Source organism: Haliaeetus leucocephalus, unplaced genomic scaffold, assembly GCF_000737465.1.
Source record: "Haliaeetus leucocephalus isolate CR32 unplaced genomic scaffold, Haliaeetus_leucocephalus-4.0 Scaffold2, whole genome shotgun sequence".
Lineage (NCBI taxonomy): Eukaryota > Metazoa > Chordata > Aves > Accipitriformes > Accipitridae > Haliaeetus > Haliaeetus leucocephalus.
Window position 1 is genome coordinate 2181163 of NW_010972438.1, and position 19470 is coordinate 2200632.

At 46.8% G+C, this 19470-nt stretch overlaps 1 protein-coding gene across 1 annotated transcript in view; it reads right to left on the reverse strand.

Moving 5' to 3' along the window:
• Positions 1–2037: 2037 nt before the first annotated feature.
• ITPR1 (inositol 1,4,5-trisphosphate receptor, type 1) overlaps positions 2038–19470 on the reverse strand; it is a 165127-nt gene continuing 147694 nt past the window's right edge. Inside the window, exons 56-57 of the mRNA XM_010570399.1 lie at positions 7943–8104; positions 2038–2927 (exon numbers count right to left, since the gene is read on the reverse strand). Coding sequence (XP_010568701.1) covers positions 2841–2927; positions 7943–8104 — 249 coding nt within the window. The 3' untranslated portion in view covers positions 2038–2840. The remainder of the gene's footprint in view (positions 2928–7942; positions 8105–19470) is intronic.

The following is a 19470-nucleotide window of genomic DNA, read 5'->3' on the forward strand; positions in this document are numbered from 1 at the left end:
CAGAAGAGGCTTTTCTCCATTCCTCACCTCCGCTGCCACGGCCAGCAGAGGAGTTCAGCACATCCAGAATGATCCAAGCCAGAAAGAAAAATCCCCAAAAAGTCTTGAAAACCAAACAGTACAAGAAGAAAAAAGTAAAAATGCGTGATGGTTATGCAGGAAATTTCATTGCAGCAATGAATCTGCAGGAATGAACGACCTGTTTGGTAATGGAGGGGAGGAAGACAGCAGTAGGCTTCCTCTGCTGACCAGGAGCTGATACAGCCTCTGCTCGGGCTGGGCAAGAAGTGTGACCATGCAACCCCACCGCGTCACCACATGACAAACCCTCTCCAAACCAACCCACCTGCCCCACGCCGGAGTTCTTTTCTACTGTCAGGGCAGTGGTTGTGCTTCACTTCAGTCGCTGTGCTGCAGCTGTACCAGAGGGAGGAAAAAAAAAACCAAACCAAAACCACGTTTTGCATCTCCTCACATCTCCTGGCAAAGGACAACCACACATGAAAACAGCAGATTTTACACAGCTGATTTTCACACGGATCATCGCGCAGACCGGGGTTTGTGCTTTTGCTGAAGCGCCCAGTATTTTTGCCTTTTTAAGGTAAAGATGAAGCCATGTTGCACATTTGTACGGATGCCCTCTCAGGCTGTACTGCAGCCTCCTCCCTCTCACCTGACTGGCAGACTCCGGGAAGCCTGACAAATTTGTGTGTGTCTGCTTATCCCTGGATGGCACCAAGGGAAGAAGTGAGTCAGATACATGTCTCTGCTGCTCAAAGAAAATGAAATCCTGCTCCTTCATTGCACAACCCCAACAGCAGTCACATCCGTCATGCTCCCTTGGCATACACCTTGCGAGGACCCAAGGGCTGCAGAGGGGAGGAAGACAGATTTACCAGGATATGTATGGAAATTACACATGATCAAGAAGTCACAGTTGCACCAGTAAATCTCGGGCTGGGAGAATGCTGGTCAGGCTGCCCTCCCTCCCTCCCTCCCCATGGATGCACTCGCTTTGACGTTTTGTGATGACCTGTGGCAGGGAGACGCACCCTTTTCACAGTTGTGTGCACTTACCAGATTAAAGATGATTAATTGTACCAGGTAGTTCCTGCTACATCTTAATCAAATACACATAATCAGCAACGCTTCTGCGCACACGATACTTGGAGCTGGAGTGTTTTTTTTTTTTTAAACTCTCGCACTCTCTGGTCTGAGGATGACAAGCCTAAAATATCAGTGGTAAGAGTCTGAAGGATCCAAAACTGGAGTGATCGCAGACAAGGTTCCTGGGGCACCAGTGCCTGTCGCTGCTGGAGGAGGAAGGACTTGGTCTGGTATTAAAAGACTAACCTCTGCCCCTCCTGCTCTGAGTGGGGGAAAAGCACCATTCTTACCTGCAAGGCCCCTGCAGCTCAGCTTTCCAGGGCACGCGGGCAAGCGCGACAGCAGACACAAGCACACACCACCTTGGAGGGGGGAGAAAAACCACCAGCAGCCTCTGACCATAGAGTATTTTGCATCATTTATTTAAATACCTATATTTATGCATTTACAAATTTTCATAGCTCTGTTGGTAGCTTTTCTTCTTTTTTTTTTTTTTTTGTTGTAGACAGTATTGCAGAGAAGTTAGCTTTTGTAAAATGAGGTCCATGTATAAAACTATGCAATGGATTGGAGAAAAAAAAACCCAAACCAAGTTTCCTTTCATACTCTCTAGAATCAGCAACCAAAGACAGTGACCGAATGGAGGGCAAGAGGGAGGGGACAGGGTGGGACAGACCAACCTCAAACCAGTGGCTCTCTCAGAAGCATTACACACATCAGTGCTCAGCTAATGGTCCTAATGGGATAGGTCATGTTTCAGTCGGTGCAATGCCTGTTTGCTAAAGCTTTAGCAGGCACATAGGTCTCTAAAGAAAAAAATAAAAGGAAAGGATCCTACACACTGAGAATGCAAAGCCTGGACAGCCTCGTGATAGGTTTTAGGTGTCGTGGCATGAAATGCCCATAGGAGACTGCACCGACTCGCCAGCAGTGCATCCTCATCCCAAACTTCATTTTGCATAAAAAGTTCCCTTTAAGAAATCTTAGCATTTAAAAAAAACTGGTATCTGAGCTCTTCTAGCCTCAGTACTTTGAAGAAGTCACTTGAAAAATACCTCCTGCTTTCCTCATTTGGAAGCTTCAAAGTAATGTTTTGCTTTAATTGATACCAATTTAATAGCTCACGGATTCCCAGTGTTATCTCTGGGAGGAAGAGGCAACAGATATGGCATTGCAAGATATTTACACACATGGTACAAAAATGTCCAAGGGTATGAAAAATCACCAGTTACACAATTTTGCAGCAGCCTCATTTACACCTGTAATTTTATACCATTTATTACATTGTACTAACACACCAGATTCAAAGATGTGCACTCCCTTTAGGACATTCAGGAGTTACAAATATATTGTGATTGCATAATTCATATTGCACAATTGTATAAAAACATAAATACTAGCTATTCTATTTTTTTTTTTTTAAATACAAAATACATGTCACATAGTCAAATATTCTTTTCAAGTGCAATTCAGGTGCTCTCTTTAGTCCTTCCAAGAAAAAGGCAATTTTGATAGTTTTGGCACAAAGTTTAACCTCCGTCCTGTGCCAACAGTTCTAATTACAATACGTATGCCCAAAACTTTATATAGTAGCAGTCATATACATATAGTATAAAAACAGGTTATTTACAAAATGAACTGAACGTACACAGAAGCAGCCTCAGTGGTCGGATCTGAACTCTGGGTTAGCATTATTCGTGCTGTTGCGAGAGGGGCAAGTGACCCTTCTTGACTTATGCTGGTTGCTGCGGGTTCACATTCATGGGCGGAGGGTGTCCTAGGAGACCGATGCGCTGTTTCTGCTTCCTCTGCTCCGTCATCTGGAAAATTAAAAAGTTTGCTCATTAGGCCTAGACGCTTCCTGTGCGTCAGCTCGCCGAAGGACCTGGCGCTGCCTTTACTGGTTAGCGTTTGCTCTGAAACCCACTTTCTACAAATAACGCTCCTCTGTCCGCTGCGCCAAGTGCTAACAGATGAAAGCGGCAACTACAGCCCTGTCTCGTGCACTCATCGGGGACGTCCATGAACTTGCTTGTGCGGCTGACTACCGTTTTGCAAGAGGAGAGCTTGGGAGAGCCAGGCGAATTAGTGCAGAGAGCAGCTCGCAGAAACCTCCCCTCTTAGAAATTCTTTGTAACCAGTCCAATGTACGAGGCAGACCAGACGCAGAGGACGGAAAAAAGGGGCGAGCCCTCAAGTCAGGCTGGGAATACCCTTGTCTTTGCTGGAATAGACTCGAGCGCTCCCGCTCTCATCAGGAGCGAGCCAACATCCCTCTCCGTCTGCCAAAAGCCAAGACACAAGGCAGGGACAGGAGGTTAACCACCTCACTGCCAGACAGCCAAATCTCTGGCAGTACTTCCCATCAGATAAAATAACGTTTCTCCTGATCAGTGCAATCATGACCTGAAAATGGATCATCATTTTTTATTACTGATATTGAGAAATGGCCACAATCCAATTCCCCACTCTCTTTTTTTGAAACCTCGGGAGTTTTCTGACGACTTGCATAAGCCAACACGCCACGTAAGGAGCGACTCCGGCGTGGGCAGGGTCTCCAGCGACGAACAGCTGGATTGCTCCCCACAGCTCCCTCTGCGACCGCATCTCGGCTTCGGAGGAGCCGACGCGTGGGATGGCTTGCAGCAGCCGTGCCGAGGAGGATGCCAAGACAGCTCCTCGCCCCTGGACCACCGAGGCGAGGGGACCCCGACACCGCTCCTTGGGCACCCGGGCTCCACCGAGAGCCCCCGCACCCTCAAAGCGATGTGCGAACGCACAACCGCACCACTGCACGCGATCCGTGGCGGCACCGACGGCGTGCACGAGTACCCGCGCTCACGTCCCGCTTCTGCTGCTCCTTCCCTCGGGCTGAGCATGCCCGGCTGCGGTAACAGGCACGGGTATGCCGGGGCAGGCCAGCCGGCTCACCGGGGCTTCGCGGGACCCCTCCGGCAACACGCCCGCAACACAGGAAAACCTAGCCCTAAGGCTGGTTCTCCCCAAAAAAGTAATCTTTCATTCAAGTATAAGATACAATTTGGAGTATTTTTCTTTATGAGAATTAACTGAATTCCTTGCAATGCTTTTCCTGCAACAGCTGCACCCACAATCCTTCAGTTTTTTCATTTTTCAGATATTTAATCACAAAAGTCAGCCAATATAACTGATTGTGGAAGTGACTCCAGGGTAAGGGAGAGAGCATGATTACACATTTGGTCCATTTGTAGCCTGCATTTGAAGGTATTTGTCTAAAGACTCCAGTTTTGGCGATGGGGAGTAGTGTTCCTGTCTCCAGTGTGGGGTATCCTGGCATGCTGGGGCAGCCAGCCGGTGGCTGACCTCGGGTCTGGAGTTCATTATGGGGAAAAGAATTAGTCACAACAGGCAGTTCTGGGCAACCTCCAAAAGGTTCCTCCGTGTCCCAGGGGCTGTACAGCACTGTGCACACCGCTGCTTTCGCTCAGGCTAGCTGTGTGTAATTACACTCATTTAATCACCAGGGAAAGGACCGAAATACAGTAACTCCTCTTGAAACCATAATTAAACTCGACTGCAGCCTGGTGCCTTGCTCATCGCCTGACCCAAGGGAGGCAGAACTGTTATTTTACCTTTCCGGGAAGACGACCGCAGCCTCACGAGGACAGGTCACACCTCCCAGTCCCCTGTACCACACTTTTGGACGTCTGTTTTCACAAAAGCCTTGTAACATTTCACAGGCAAACAGGAGCAGAAGGAGAGGAGTCTTCCCATCGCTCTCCGGTCTCAGACACACACACAAGCTACTCCCCTGCTGAACCACTGGGACTTTTTTTAACTGTCTCTAAGATAACCCACAAGTTGGAAATGCAAAGATGCAAGCAGGATTTAATATTTAAAATGCCTGTTTACATTAAGTAGTTTCACTGAGCAAACTAAGAGCCACGATTTCACACAGCAAATAAACTGATTCAGAGGACACATAAAAAAAAAAAAGGAAAGAGAAAAGAACAACGAAAAGGGACTGTAACACATATTTTTCATGCTGTGTAGAAAAAGGGATGGTGCACCCTGATGCAGGTGTACATAGAAGACATGCCTTTTAAAAAAAAGGAAGAATAAAGCATAAAGCAGAGAGAGAGAAATACAATTGCAATGTCGATGCAGAACGTTATTAATCCTGCGAGATAAGTAATGCTTGTCTAGAGGGCACAGGGCTGCAAGATGGAGCAACTTTAATCTCTATCACATTTACCTGGAGACCAAATCTCTTGCAAAAGCTTTACAGCTGCAGCAACTGTACACCTGGGCCTAAAAGGCAATAAAAGCTAGGCGCAATGTATTGCAGGGGAGCTGTCAGCTACTGGAGTAATGCTGACAGGATTAAAAAGCAAAACCGAGGGGGCCTGAAGTTCATCTGAGTCAAGGTGGCCTCTCCGATAATCGTATATAACTGCCCAGACGCACACTGCCTAGCTCCAAAGGTCACGTGTGATTTGGAGTTACCTCTAGGAACGGGAGCAGGGCACGTGCAAAGTGCACGAGCGGGATACCGACCGTGCACGCACACGCGGACGCGCTGGCGTCTGCCCGCTCTGCTCCTCGCCAGCCCGCTCGACTAAAGCCAACCTGAGCAGCAGCTCCAGCGATGGAGGTCAGGGGTCCCGGCGGGTGCGAAGGGACCGTCCCGAGCGTCTGCTAGAGATGCCACATGCTCGCCGACGCCGGAGGACGGCGCTGGAAAGGGCTTCTGGATGATTACATCTAATCCCCTGCTGTTGCAGACAATTATGTTGTAATCTTTTTGCACAGAATTAAAGTGATCAAGATTTTAATGGCTCTTGGTGCACTTGTCTGTGAAAGAAGGCATGCTGGATTTCAGTTTCTAACAAAGAATCTCCAGAAACCTAACGAGCTTGAAAAGCAAATGAATGAGAGGTTTTCCCTTCCCTTTATTTAATTACAAAAAAATAAATACAAGTTCCCTGAGTTAGTTCCTTTTCCTGGAGACAGTTCTTGATCAGGAGAAGGGATATACTGGTTTTGTCACATAATTGGAGCATCCTGCAACTTAAGCAGGGCTCTCAATAATGGTACTTAGGGGAATTCCTAAAAGCTATCACAACATTAATGAAGCTGGTTTCCTCTTTTGCTTTTACAGTCAAGTAGCTCTCTAAAAGCTAAATCCTTCATTCTTATTTTCACAAAGAGCGAGAAGGGTTTTTAGTGCTTGGTCAGCCAAGAGCTGCAAGCTTCAGAAATAAATGCATTCTGATCCAGAGCTGGCTGTGGCTGATGGAAAGACTCCTGGTGACTGCAGACCACTTTGAGTCAGAGCCTTCAACAAGAAGACGTAAGACACATGTTTCAAGATAATTGTTTCCAGGCAAAATAGCAAAACCACTACCCAGCAAGTATTAAAGCACAGACAAAAGAGCAACTGCCTCTATCCTCCATCCTCAAAACCAGCTAGAGCAAAGGGGTCCATGGAACAGTGTCTGAAAACTAATTACAGCCAAGAGCAGCAAGGTTTTCTGCTCCCAATCCTACACATTAATCCCTTCCTTGTGCTCCGTGGGGTGTCAGGTAAAAGGGCCCAGCTCCATCAGAAATGCAGAGCGTGATCGGAAGGCAGGGAGCCGGGATCTCAGTCAATATTGGCTTCCAGAGACTCATGTCTCCGTGAAGATAACTAGCTTACAGACAAACCCGGCCAACCCAGAGCAGAGATGGGAATCCGATTAGTATTGGAGAGAGTTGTGCCAACTGCGCTACAGTAAGCAAATCACATCTGAAGAGATAACAAACCAAATCTGTTGGCCATTTCTGCCCTGGGCAATTCCATCGACTGCCCTGGGATACCATCATGTGCAAGTCAGCAATTATTACTATCCAGTGCCGATATCTATATAAACTTAACTAATTGAACCATCTGGCTCAGGTTATTAATCCATAAAGATAAGCAGCTAGTCACTTTGCTGCCGCAAACAGCTCCCACCAGGGCAGGCAACAGCATTTTCCCTTTTACTTCCACTTAGGCTGTAATCCGTATGGACAACATGAAATAAAGCCCTGCTGCCTCTGTGGCTTTCACAAAGCCATCGCTGGTTTTGGGCTGGGAACAATCCCCACGATCCCCTCAAGCCCCAGCCGAGCCAAAAGTTAACACAAGTCCTCAAACTCTTGCTGCATCGAAAAAATACTCAGAGGTCTGTGAGGCGTTCACGTGTTAAGCAGCAACAATACATGCTGCAATGCAAAATATTTCTGTGGGTATGTCTGTCTATGCTGCAGTCTAAAAGCGTGACAGCAGCCAAATTTTATCTGCATTAGCAGTGCAGTGATAGCACGGAGGAGACCAGTGCAAGCTAACCACTCAAGTATTTCTCCAGTTTCTCAGTAGGTTTTGAGGTCCGTGCAGCAACACAGCACTTCTATCAATATCACACCCTCTGACTTACAGGATCATGCTAAGGTCTTAGGGTTAAAACCTGTAGCAATAACAACAATACATACATACATGCAGGCTCCCTGCACCAGCGAGGACTGATTTAAGTTAACTTCAGCTTTGATTTTTTTTTTTTTTAATGCAAGTTTTCCCTTTCTGGAGGTGGCCACTTTGGACTACACCAGTTCGGTTGGCACTGCCAGGCAGGTCAGCTGGGATACAGGGCTCTGGAAGGACATTTTGTTTGTTCGCTTCTTTCCTAAACACGAGTTACTTTAGCAAAAGATCTTCATGGCGTTTGCAGGAGCCATGGAGCTGTAAAACACCACTTTGTACAACAGGCTTGCAGGACCTTTGTCCTGCCCGTAGCAGCGTGTGGCCGCCCGTTCACAACCAGGTCTCCCTTACCTGATCTTTAAGCTCTGACAGCTGGCCAGAGAGGTTGGTCACAAGCTTCATGGTGGACTCCAACTTCTCCTGCAAGTTCCTCAGCTCATTCTGCTCTCCTTCTGAGTCACTGCTCACAAGCGACATGGCCCGCATCCGGGGGAACCAGTCCAGGTTTCTCTCCTGAGGATCAGACGCAAGTTCACAATTAGTGTTTGCCAAATGAAAACCTGCACCCGAGCGGCTGAGTGCAGACAGATTTTTAATGCCACGCAGGGACGTTCCTCAGATACACAAGCTCTGTAGTTATTTTCACTTGCATCTTACTGAAAAGTGCAAAATTGCCTGCTAGAGGCAATAAGGCACTTCAGACGTAACTACTAAAAATTAAGGCTGCTTATTGTTGGCTTTTCCTTTCCAGAAACTCACTCTCCCCAGCCATTTCTTCTTCAGATACACTTCAGTGTAATACATGAACACTGGACATTAAACAGGCTCAGATTTCATATGTGGACAAGCATTTTCCAGGGCTAGAAATCTGCTGCCATCTTATAGTCTTTTAATTTTTGTTGGAGATTTTCTGCTGATAAAGCTGGTTTGCTTTTTTGATCAAGCAACATTTGGCTGTCCCTTCTAATGAAAGAAACTATGTTCTACCTGTTTCATAGTTGAAACCACATTTCATAGTTGAAATACTTCCTTTTTAATGAAAAAGAAAAAAAATCATGTTCTGACTGCCCGGTTCAGGCTAAAATGTGGGACAGATTAAGTTACAATGAATTGTTTATAATGAAGTTTTTGCTCAGGCATACAAATTCTCTAATATTCCATGTTTAAGTTACAGCCAGGAACTTCAGTGGACACATGCTCAGTTTTACTAATATGTACATAGTGGCTCACACATACACTCACGTACATGCCAGTGACGTTAAAAATAAAAGCAGGAACGGAATAGAAAGCCACAAAAGAGGAGGAGGGGTGTATACCACATCTTGACACCTTAAATTTCAACACTGAACTGGTTTCCTATCTTCTCTGGTTCTCTTCCCACGCTGGAGATACACTCTAAAATGGAAGTTAAACTAACACTGGATGACATCAGGATGTGTGCACTCTCACGGGTAACACTACAACAACTGGTAATTTAAACAAACCAGATGAAACAGTAATAGTCTGCTAGATTAACAGCATCCCAAACCAGAGATCGATCAACAGCACTGGTTAAGGGCAGCCAAAGTTTGCCCCGCTTCGCAGGCCAGGCTCTTCGCTGGGCTCTCTCTCAAAACTACGGCTTATTTTTATAGCACTACAAACTCTCCTTGGCTTTTTGCCATTGCCTGCCTAAATCTCTACCTTGAACCCCATCTCCCCCATCTCTCTGCTCCCCCTCCATGCTCACTCATTCCCAGGAGCATCCATCCTGCTTAAATCAGGGTTGTGCACCTCTACAGAGAGTTACAGTCACATCCTTTCTGCAATTCAGATGCGATGCCAAGACTCATCATCTTAAATTAGTTGCTTCTGATCTGCTTAGAGTTTACTATTGCCGAGATTAAAAGGCAGAAAGCAGGCCCTTTCCCATGCAGCGCACCACAGGATTCCCACATGATGCAAAACTGCCAGGGAGGCTTTTTTCTCCTGATCTCTGTTTACAGGGCAGATGGCTTCTGCTAATAAAAGAAAAAAATATATGTACAAAAAAAATATGCCTTTATGAAGACAAGTGCCAAAATATTTTGGAGTTCAGGAAATGACAGTCCCACAATTAAGATTTAATAGTAGTAACAGGCAACATTTCACTGTGTTCTTCCAGCCATAGTTCAATCCTCATTAGGGAAGAGAGGGCGGGCTCGTCATTCGTGCTCAGGTCCAGCACCTCCCCCCCAAAGTATTCCCCCTCCCCACCCAGGGAAAACAAACTAAACCAACAGCTATTCCCCTCCCTGCTCTCCTCCAGGCAAGAGGTTTTCAAGGACACGGCAAATAAGACTAGAATGCAGTTTATATTTGCAGGTTTGCCTGGACCCTCAGGTCCATGTCCTGAGGTTTCAAGGCAGACACAAGAGCAGAGCCCTGAAGCTCATGCCCATCTCTTACTTGCTGTACAAATACTGCTCTTGTACTTGCTCCCGAAGAGGTGAGCTTCCCAAGCCCATCCCCAGAGTGCTCCCAGGTCCCGTCCTTCTGAAGGATGAAGGGGTACGAGGGGAGCAGGACCTGGAAACACCAGCCTTTCCCTACCTGCAACATTTTATGAACAAATACCCTAACCCTTTTCTAACGTTACTTTGCAATATAAGCAAATACTGTAGCTGCTGCAGAGGTTGCAACTTGATCATTACAGGCAGGGAAGGTGACGGGCAGTCTCGGATGGTGAAATCAAACCAGCAAGCACTAGAGCATTGACAGCTTCTGCAGGCTCATCAGAAGTTTCATACTCACTGGTCTTCTGAAAGCCCCAGCTCTTGAAGCTGCTTGAGTATGGGAAATCCTGGCTTTCACTTGAAAAACAACAAAGTGCCTCTCTAGTTCTCATGGCAGTGGCGAAAGATGAAACCCCCAAAACGCTCCATGTGAACTCCGCACACTAACGAAAAGGAGACAAGACTCGTGGCCCTCCAGGCAGTCTCCTGGGCTGTGAGGACAGGACTCACTTTTGAGCCTGGAACTGGCAATACCCCTGCTAAGTCCTGACCCACCTGTGAAAGAGTTAACGGGGGCACCTGGAAACTTTCTGTGCACAGACAGGCTTAGGGAAGGACCCGTACATCACTTTGCCCACCCACGTCATCGGGCTGGGCCTAACCTGCGCTCCCCTTCAGGTTTCCTATACCTTGTTGGCACGACTCAAACCCAAAGTTCACCTGGAAGTGTCCAGCAGCCACCCAGCAAGAAAGAAGGGGAGGTCCACCCGAACAGCCTGGGCAAACGCCCCGAGGTGAGGAACCGTGGGGACAGATGTGCAGGTAAAACTCCATCGATGCTGGTAAAACTGGCACCAGTGCTGGCTGACCCATGGTGGCTGCTGGGACCTCTCCAGAAAGGGCAGCAGGGATGCTGCCAGCACGCAGGGACGCTCTTCTTCCTCCTCCTCCTCTTCCTCCTCTCTGCAGGCACAACCCTGCATCCCTTCACTCTGGCTTTGCATGGAAAACCTCCAGCCTGTTCCTACAACCTCCACCAGCACCGCAGAGAGAAGCTCGAGAGCCTGGATGCGACCAGCCTGCTGAAATGCAGAATTCTGCCCCAACGCCCATCCCCGGCTGTGCTGGGCTGGGGGGGGGGCAGGTTGTGGGGGTGTTTTCTTTTAAATAAATAAATGATGATGCCTCAAGCAGAGATGGTGAAAACGGAAATAAGCAGGAATGCAGAAAGGTCAGTCGCTGACAAGCCCGCTGGGCCAGCGTGCAGCAGCCAGCCCGGCTCCCGGCCCCACGGCTGCCAGCAGCACTCCCTCTGCAGAGCGCTTTCTAGTCAAGGTTGAATAAAAGATTTATATCTTGATGATCTAGTTTCTGCTGAACTTTAACTGAACACCGGGGTGCCTTTAAAGATACAGCCTTACATCTTTCACTGGGGGTTTGGTAGTTTTTCAGAGGCAGTAAGTGACGGGAAAGGCTTCCTCCTTGATCCCTTTTTCCCTGCCTGTCCCTCCTCCCGCCGTGCACCCTCCCGGCTGCTGGCACCTCGCATACCAATGCAGTTATGCACTGTCTGCTGTGGTCCTCCTGCAAGCAGAGGCACCGGGATCCTGGTGTGCAGTCAGCTCCCTCTTCCCGTCACAGTCGCAGCTTCCTCCGCTGCAACAGACGAACTGACTAAAGCCACTGACGGAAGCTGGCTAACCACAAGTGCTGGGTTTCGGGTTAGCTCTTTTCTAGGTAAAGTTGGAAAAGTCCCTCTTTGTAAAGCAAATATCATTAAATCTCAGACATGGGGGCGAGGCTGACCATCCACCATTGGAAATTTGAAAAAGGGGAAGCGGCGTTGCATGATGCAGATGCAATTCATTCTGAGAAGTGCCCGCTCCTCCCTGCTTCTGCCAAAGAGTTTATTCTAAGAAAGGTTTCTGAAGCAACCTCAAGGCGAGCCGTGCCAAGAGATGCATTAGCTCCGCTCCTCGGGCAGGAGGCGGCCGCTAACGGCAGGGACCGGGGCTCGTCCTCACCTCCGGCACCACCGCACCGCATCGCGGCTCCTCTTCTGGGTCTCCATTTATTCAGCTACCGCTGCGCCTAATAGTTATGGGGTGCTGAAGGGCTGATTCAATGCTCGTCAAAATAAATCCCTATAGCCCGCCACCGGAGGGCTGCCCAGCAGCCACCATTTAGTAGGGGAAGGTGGCAGCCGCAAATTTCAGTTTCTGTCATGTGTCGTTAAAAATCATACCCATACAGCTAATACACAGCTTTGTGAAGCGCTTCGAAAATTAATTTTTTTGTTTGTTTGTGGCAAGGTGAAACTCCTCTTGGTTCTTTCTTGTGCTTCCTGGAAAAAGCCCCATGTCAGGTTCTCTCTCTCTTCTGCAAAGGGCTCACCATCACTTCTTCCACTCCAAGCTGCACTTCTCCCCTCTCCACAAAAACCAGCACTCAACCGTGTCTCCCCTCCACACAAAGAGTATTTTCAAGTCCTCATATGCACCATGTGTTTAAACAGGAGGCTGATGATACAAGGTTAATGGTATAAAAATCTCCTTTTTCACTGCTGCCACAGATTAAATACCTAAGCGGCTTTTGCACTGGTGCAGAGCAGGAACCTGGAAGACAGACACCATTTCCAAAGGTGGAAGATGAATGACCGACCGGGTGTCCTGGTTTCAACCGGGACAGAGTTAATTTTCTTCCTAGTAGCTGGTGCTGTGCTGTATTTTGGATTTAGTACGAGACTAATGTTGATAACACGCTGATGTTTTAATTGTTGCTAAGTAGCGCTTATCCTAAGTCAAGGATTTTTCAGTTTCCCATGCTCTGCCAGTACGCAGGTGCACAAGAAGCTGGGAGGCAGCACGGCCACGACAGCTGACCCGAACGAGCCAAAGGGATATTCCATACCATAGAATGTCACGCCCAGTATATAAACTGGGGGGAGTCAGGCAGGAGGGGCCGATCGCTGCTCGGGGACTGGCTGGGCATCGGTCAGGGGGTGGTGAGCAATTGCGTTGTGCATCACTTGTCTTTCTTGGGTTTTATTTCTCTCTTTTTGTTGTTATCTTCTTTTTCATTACAATTATTAGTACTACTATTACTATCATATTTTATTTTGATTATTAAACTGTTCTTACCTCAACCCACGAGTTCTACTTTTTTTTTTTGATTCTCTTCCCCATCCCACCGGGGCGGGGAGGGGTGGGCGAGCGGCTGCGTGGTGCTTAGTTGCCAGCTGGTGTTAAACCACAACACCGTGTCCCCGTATGAAATGACCCCCCTGTACATCCCCGTGACAGCTCTGCTGCGGGTGACTCACTTGAGCCGAGCGTTGTGTTTACCAGCGGTGAAGTTACCCCACCAGGCATCGCCCGGCTCGATGCGGCTGAGGCGGACGGTCCCGGTGGGAATCCCTCCAGGCGATCTCCTTACTCTTGCCGAAAGGACGGTGCCGCCTCTCCGCAGAAACCTGCTGCTGGCTGTTTGGATCTACATTTTAAAGTAGGACGCGTTACACCACCGCCGGCGGGGCAGGACAAAACAATTAAGCATGCAAAGGTTGAACAAACAGCTGCTGGTGGCGATGGCAGCAGTCACCCACCTACTCTTGCGCAACGCATCCGGCACGGCCCGGGTGGCCGGCGGAGCGCCCTGCGGCACGGGGTCACGGGCTCCCTGGCACGGCCGGGCTGGAGGCGGCGGCAGCAGCGATGACTCAGGGGTCGGCCACCTCGCCCCGGCCCACCTCCTCGGCACACGCACGCATCTCCGTGGGGCTTTTTTGTCCTAGCCGGCGTTGCAGACCGAGCGGTTTATTTTCCGCGGCACGCCGCCCGCCCCGCGAGCTGCTTTGGGACCCACCTGAATCCCAAACAAACCATCACACAGAGTCAGGCTGAAGCCTTTGCTTCTGTTTTCATCCACCCAGGCCCCTTTTTCTGCCACACGCTCAGCCAAAGTGAAACCTTTGACTCGGCAGTGGGGATGCAAACCCGATATTCCCAGCACGGATGCCTGCCCAGGTCATTTATCAGGGAAAACTAAGAACTCGGCCATGTAAGGTTGATGCCAGCAACAGGAGGGTTTTTTTTTTTTTTCTGCAGCACGCTGCAGGGCACGCCAGCGTGCACACCTCCGGAGGGAAGAGCACGCTAATGCGGCATGGGGAAGATGAGGTTCACCAACCGTTTCTCCCCGTGCAGCTTCTGGTTTGCACTTCAATGCCGATTTCAAGGGTGGAACAAGTTGCTTCGCTATCTAAATGCAAAGCTCGGGGCCCGTGCCTATGACACAGTGTTTCCAGCAGCCAAGGGCCTTCTGCCAAACGCACCTCTTGGCTCTTCTATGCCTCTGCTATTATTTATTGTTTAAGCCTCTAATTATATTGGCTAACTCTAGTAAGGTACCTCAAGATGCAGCTTGTTGGGAAGATACCACTAAATTAAGCACTATCAGGTCCAGTTCAGATCCTGACCTCAGTCCTCCTCCTCTCCCAGCTTGCACCCAGCGTCATCGCGACCAGGAGCCCTGAAACCCCCGTTTCCTCGTCTATAACCGAGCAACTGCATACGAGTTATTTTGCACGGGCTGCTCTCTTCTGCGTCTGCAGTTGGTTTGGTAAGTATTGACATGACAAATCTCTCCTATTCGATTTTGCCCCAAAGTACCGGATTTCCAGGCACAAATTATGTTATGAATGTAACTCGGTTTCTAATACTTCCTTAGACTATATAATTTCGGCTGTATACAAATCTTTCACCATTGCTGGAATCATGAAGCCCCTTTTGAAATGCTTCAGGTTTGAAGCATCGTGGCCTGCCACTTGCTAATCCTGTAAGCTCTGCAGTTCAAATCCAGTCTTGGTCACCTCCAACCAAGTTATATTCAATGTAGAGCCTGGGGACACAGTAACCCTTCAAAGCCATCATCACGTGAGCCTCGTGCAGGTTGTGAATCACACACTCCTGCTGACTTTCAGAGCACAGCGACAATCGTGGCTGGGTGTTTAACTCCTTGGGAGAGGTTTCAGGTTGAACTTGCACTTCTGGAAGAATGTGATTTTAGAAGTTTGACACTGATGAAACCTTGCCTTTGCTTACTAGGAGGCTACGCTCTGGCAGAAGTTACAGGCTACACTGGACGCTCAAAACAGTAAAAAGAAATACTTTCCGATTATGGTATAGCACATAGCTCAACACAAAAAGAAAAAAAGCCCAGTAACATATTTAAATATCCAGTTTTGTACAAAGAGGTTAATTAGGGCACAAAAGGAAATCTCTAGCCTTCATTTCCATTCCAAATTCCTTTAAGGATATCTGCACCATCACTCCTACTTATAAATGGGTCATTTTTCAAATGACAACACAATCCAGTTGAAGATTCAGGAGTTGGCACTCTCAATCTGGACTTGTGAGCTTGGGCAATCTCTTACACCTCTCTACCTCACTTTTGTAATAAAGGTTAATGACATGTATCCTGCTTGGTGCAACACTAGATTAAAAATCTTTGGAAACTGCAACAGCTAGTTAGGAAGCTTTGTGCTAAAAAAACTTTTCCAAACAAGCCTTTATTTTTTTAATATGCACATCTGCGTGCATAAAATCACTCACAGCCATGCTGCCCTTACCCACACTGATCAAATGTTGATGTGAAGGTGTATATGCAAATCCCCATGTTAGGGTATGCAAGCATTGTGTATGCAAATATTTGTCCATGCAAGTGACAGCGCACTGCAGCTGCATGCACACCGCCTTACGAATGCACGCAAAACCGAAATGTGTATGTGGTTTTCTATGTATCGAGCTTCAGAGTAAGATTTTCTTACATATTATAAATGCCTGCGAACAGCTGTCTGTAGCAGACCTTTGCCAAGACTCAAGCGACAGCTGTACCGATGGGGCTGCTGCTAGCGAGGCTGCCACAGTAACCGGAGGCAAATGCAGAAAACTTCAGAAATTCTCAAGACAGGACGGGTAGATAAGGCACTTAAATGAACTAATCTGTAGGGAGTTGTGCCGAGTTCACATTAGTCATTTGGGTGTGGATGTCAATGTCTGGCCAACACGATAAGTGGATCCCCCCACCTCCTACACACTTGGTATTATTCAGACATCACCTGATCTTCCCTGGTGACTACAAAGCCACGCAGCAGCTGAACCGTATGCCTTTGTTCCTGGGAAACGCGGGATGCACCGGACTACCAGCTCTGCAGCACCATTAGCATACTTTCCAGATAAACACTTTTGGAAAGACATTGGTCCATCCTGAAGTCGCACTACCTTAAGTGCACATCTGCAGTGCTTTAGCCAGATGAGCAGAAATTAGGTCATGGGGAGGGCTTTATAAACACCAAGAATTAAAGACCATCTCTGTTACCACTAGATGTTTTCTCACATCCTACAGTACTGTCTGTGCTATTAAACAGATATTAGGAGGTGGCTCAAGAATGCATTTCGAAGGTGAGCTGCTTCATGCCAAGCTCTGTTTGCCGAGGTTATCGACCTCACCAGTGCTGGTTAAGGACTTCAGGACAGCGGATGAGTCACCGCAGCAGCTCGGGTGTGTACCCAAGCTCAGCTTCTACATCAAACAGAACCAGCAATCCCATTTTTCCCCACCGCGTTGCTCTAGCAATTCCCAGCGAAGATTCTTAAGATATCCCAAGTTTTACATCACATATCACAGCAGGCACACGCTCACCTTACTGATGAAAGTGAATATTATCCCTATTTACAGGGGGAAAAGCTGGTGATGAATTCCAGGCCTCTTATCAAAAGTCTGGACTTGTAGCTACAAGACCACTGCAGCCTGGCTTCCCACGCAGCGGCACACAAACACACCAGGCTCCGCAAACACGGGGGAACGTGAACAAAGACAATCCGAGATTACAAGCACCAACAGACCCATAATTGTATCAGAAAAACGTTATGGAAGCTATACTTACCAATCAGTACTATCTGTAGTCTATTAGATTTTATTTTGTCAGATCATTGTTTTTTAAATTGTTATTTTGCTCAGGCTTATGGTGCTCAAAATACATCTAAACCTTAATCCCTTTCCAAGAGTAACTGTTGACTTCTTTCTGCATGCTGCTTTTTAACTTACTGAGCTTCTATCCATGAAGAAATATAAAATTCACTAAAGAATTGTAGTTACTCATTGATTTTCAAGGCTACAATTTCTTTTTATGCTGGGTCAGGTTCCTGCAGGGTGCAAGATGAATTCTATGGGCAAGATTCAGCTCTGCCATCTCCAGTATAGTGGATAGCCTCAGAATTGCCTTTCTACACACATTATTTTTAGACAAGAAAACATCAAAATTCAAGATCACTCTTAAAGCTTCTGAATATTCACTAACTGGCATAAGTGAAATTGTCCAGGATTCTTTTGATACGACAGTGCTTAAAATATCTTTAAAGCACTGTACAAGCAGCACTGGATGCAACTCACAAGCTCATGGTGAATATAATTTTAGTGTCCTAAATTCGTTCTTCTGGGTTTTTGTTTTTTTAATGTTCTCTAGTGTTGGAACAACCCACAAATACTAAATGTCAGAGGGAATTTTTTTTTTAATTTTTTTTTTTTTACTATTGCCAAAAGGCAGAAATCCCAGAGTTTTCTAAAGATATTCTGTTGAGAGTCAGAGCAAAGGTGAAGCGTATTTGAGGTGTATTCTGTCATTGCAATATGATTTGGAGCACATTATACTTCCTACCCTCAACTACTAAAAATGGGTATAAATTGCAGTTGAACAATGGTACCACGGAACAGCCCAAGGAAAAGACAGGCCCCATCTTTGTCATTATCAAAGATGTTAGAGTGCCACCTTCAGTCTGCACACGTGGGGAGAAAATCCCTTTTAAAATCTACCCACGACGTAAGTAGGCTTTCCAGGAGAATCTGGTAGCCGCAGACATTAAGCAACCACAGGTTCCCATTCGCCCTCTGTACAAATACAAAATAAACCATCACCCCCAACAGGTGAATCTTGACCTTTGGAACCACTGATATATTTAAGGCTTTCCTTTTGCCCATCCTTCTAGATTCATGGGATGAAGACAGAAGGCTTAAGTAAAAGATGAACCATGCCCTAAGTTACTCCTAGATATACCTTAGGCAGAAAAAAGGATTTCTGACTCGTACAGAAGTATTTAAAACAGGCCTGGTAGAGAAATATATTCATCATGTTTTACACTCAGATTTTCTAGGGCAGAAAAGCATGTTTTTAATGTTAATGGATGATGGAAAGAAATTGCTTCTGATTTTCAGAGGAAGCTTTGCCAGATCAGTCCCAAGGAACACATCGACTGCAAAATGCTGCCGAGAGCTACGGTGTCGGGGCAGCAGCAGCCCGAGCTGCCCCGGTCACGCCTGTGCCGGGTCGTTGCAGACCACTGATGTGCAAAGCAAATTTACTTCCTATTCCACAGCTTGTACGGTTACACCACGCTTTCAACAGCATTGCAGTGAGACCCAGCTCATGAAATGCAAAAAACCACCAACTACAAGACATACTCCAAACCTCTACCTAGAGCATATAGTTATATAAAACTGCATCTGCATGAGACACTTGGTCTATGCATAATGTATCCAAACTTCCATTCAATACACAGTAATCAGCCCTTGCTGACACTTCTATGAATGGGAATTCTGATAAAAGTTCTCCAGTTTTTGTGTTTATTGCAAACATATTCAGTGACTAGGTTTTGGTTCTTATCTAATTTGAACTGTTAATCTGAAATAATAATTTGTTAATAAATTGTTCGTTAATTGGAACTTTTTAAAACTAGTTTTAACACAACACAAGATCCTCTTTTACAAGCAGAAACATTTTAAAGAGTACAGTGCTTTCCCCTGAAGTAATGCTTGCTGCAGTGGGATAAATAAAGGGAGCAACATAATCGGTCAGACTAGAAAGCAGCAGTGATGTACTTAGTTATCTCACTGTGCTAATCCTCTATCAGGTGACTGCTCACAAGATTTCTTTAAGCCCTCATTACAGGGGCAGAAATCCAGAACTAGGACATACACTGTAGTGACCCCAAAGTAACATGTTTAACCTCTAAGAGATCTTGGTGGGATTTACACGCTGACCGGGCCACGACAAATTGCCCACTTAAAGGTACGTTGTACCTCTGGAGCAAAAAGGCTAGAGACAAATAAAGAAAAGTTTTCTGCTATTTATTCGTCTGACGGCAAATAAAGAACTAATTGAAATGTTATAAATCAGAAACAGCTTTTGCTAACCAGCCAGAAGACACACAAATTAGTAACTGGGGTTTAGGATCTAATTCCAGGAGCTCTGAACCTGCAGCTTGCCAGAAACGAGGCTTTTAATTCTCTCATTAAAAGGCGTTACAATTGAGTAGATATTAATTTTAGTTTTTTTTACAATAAGCTAAA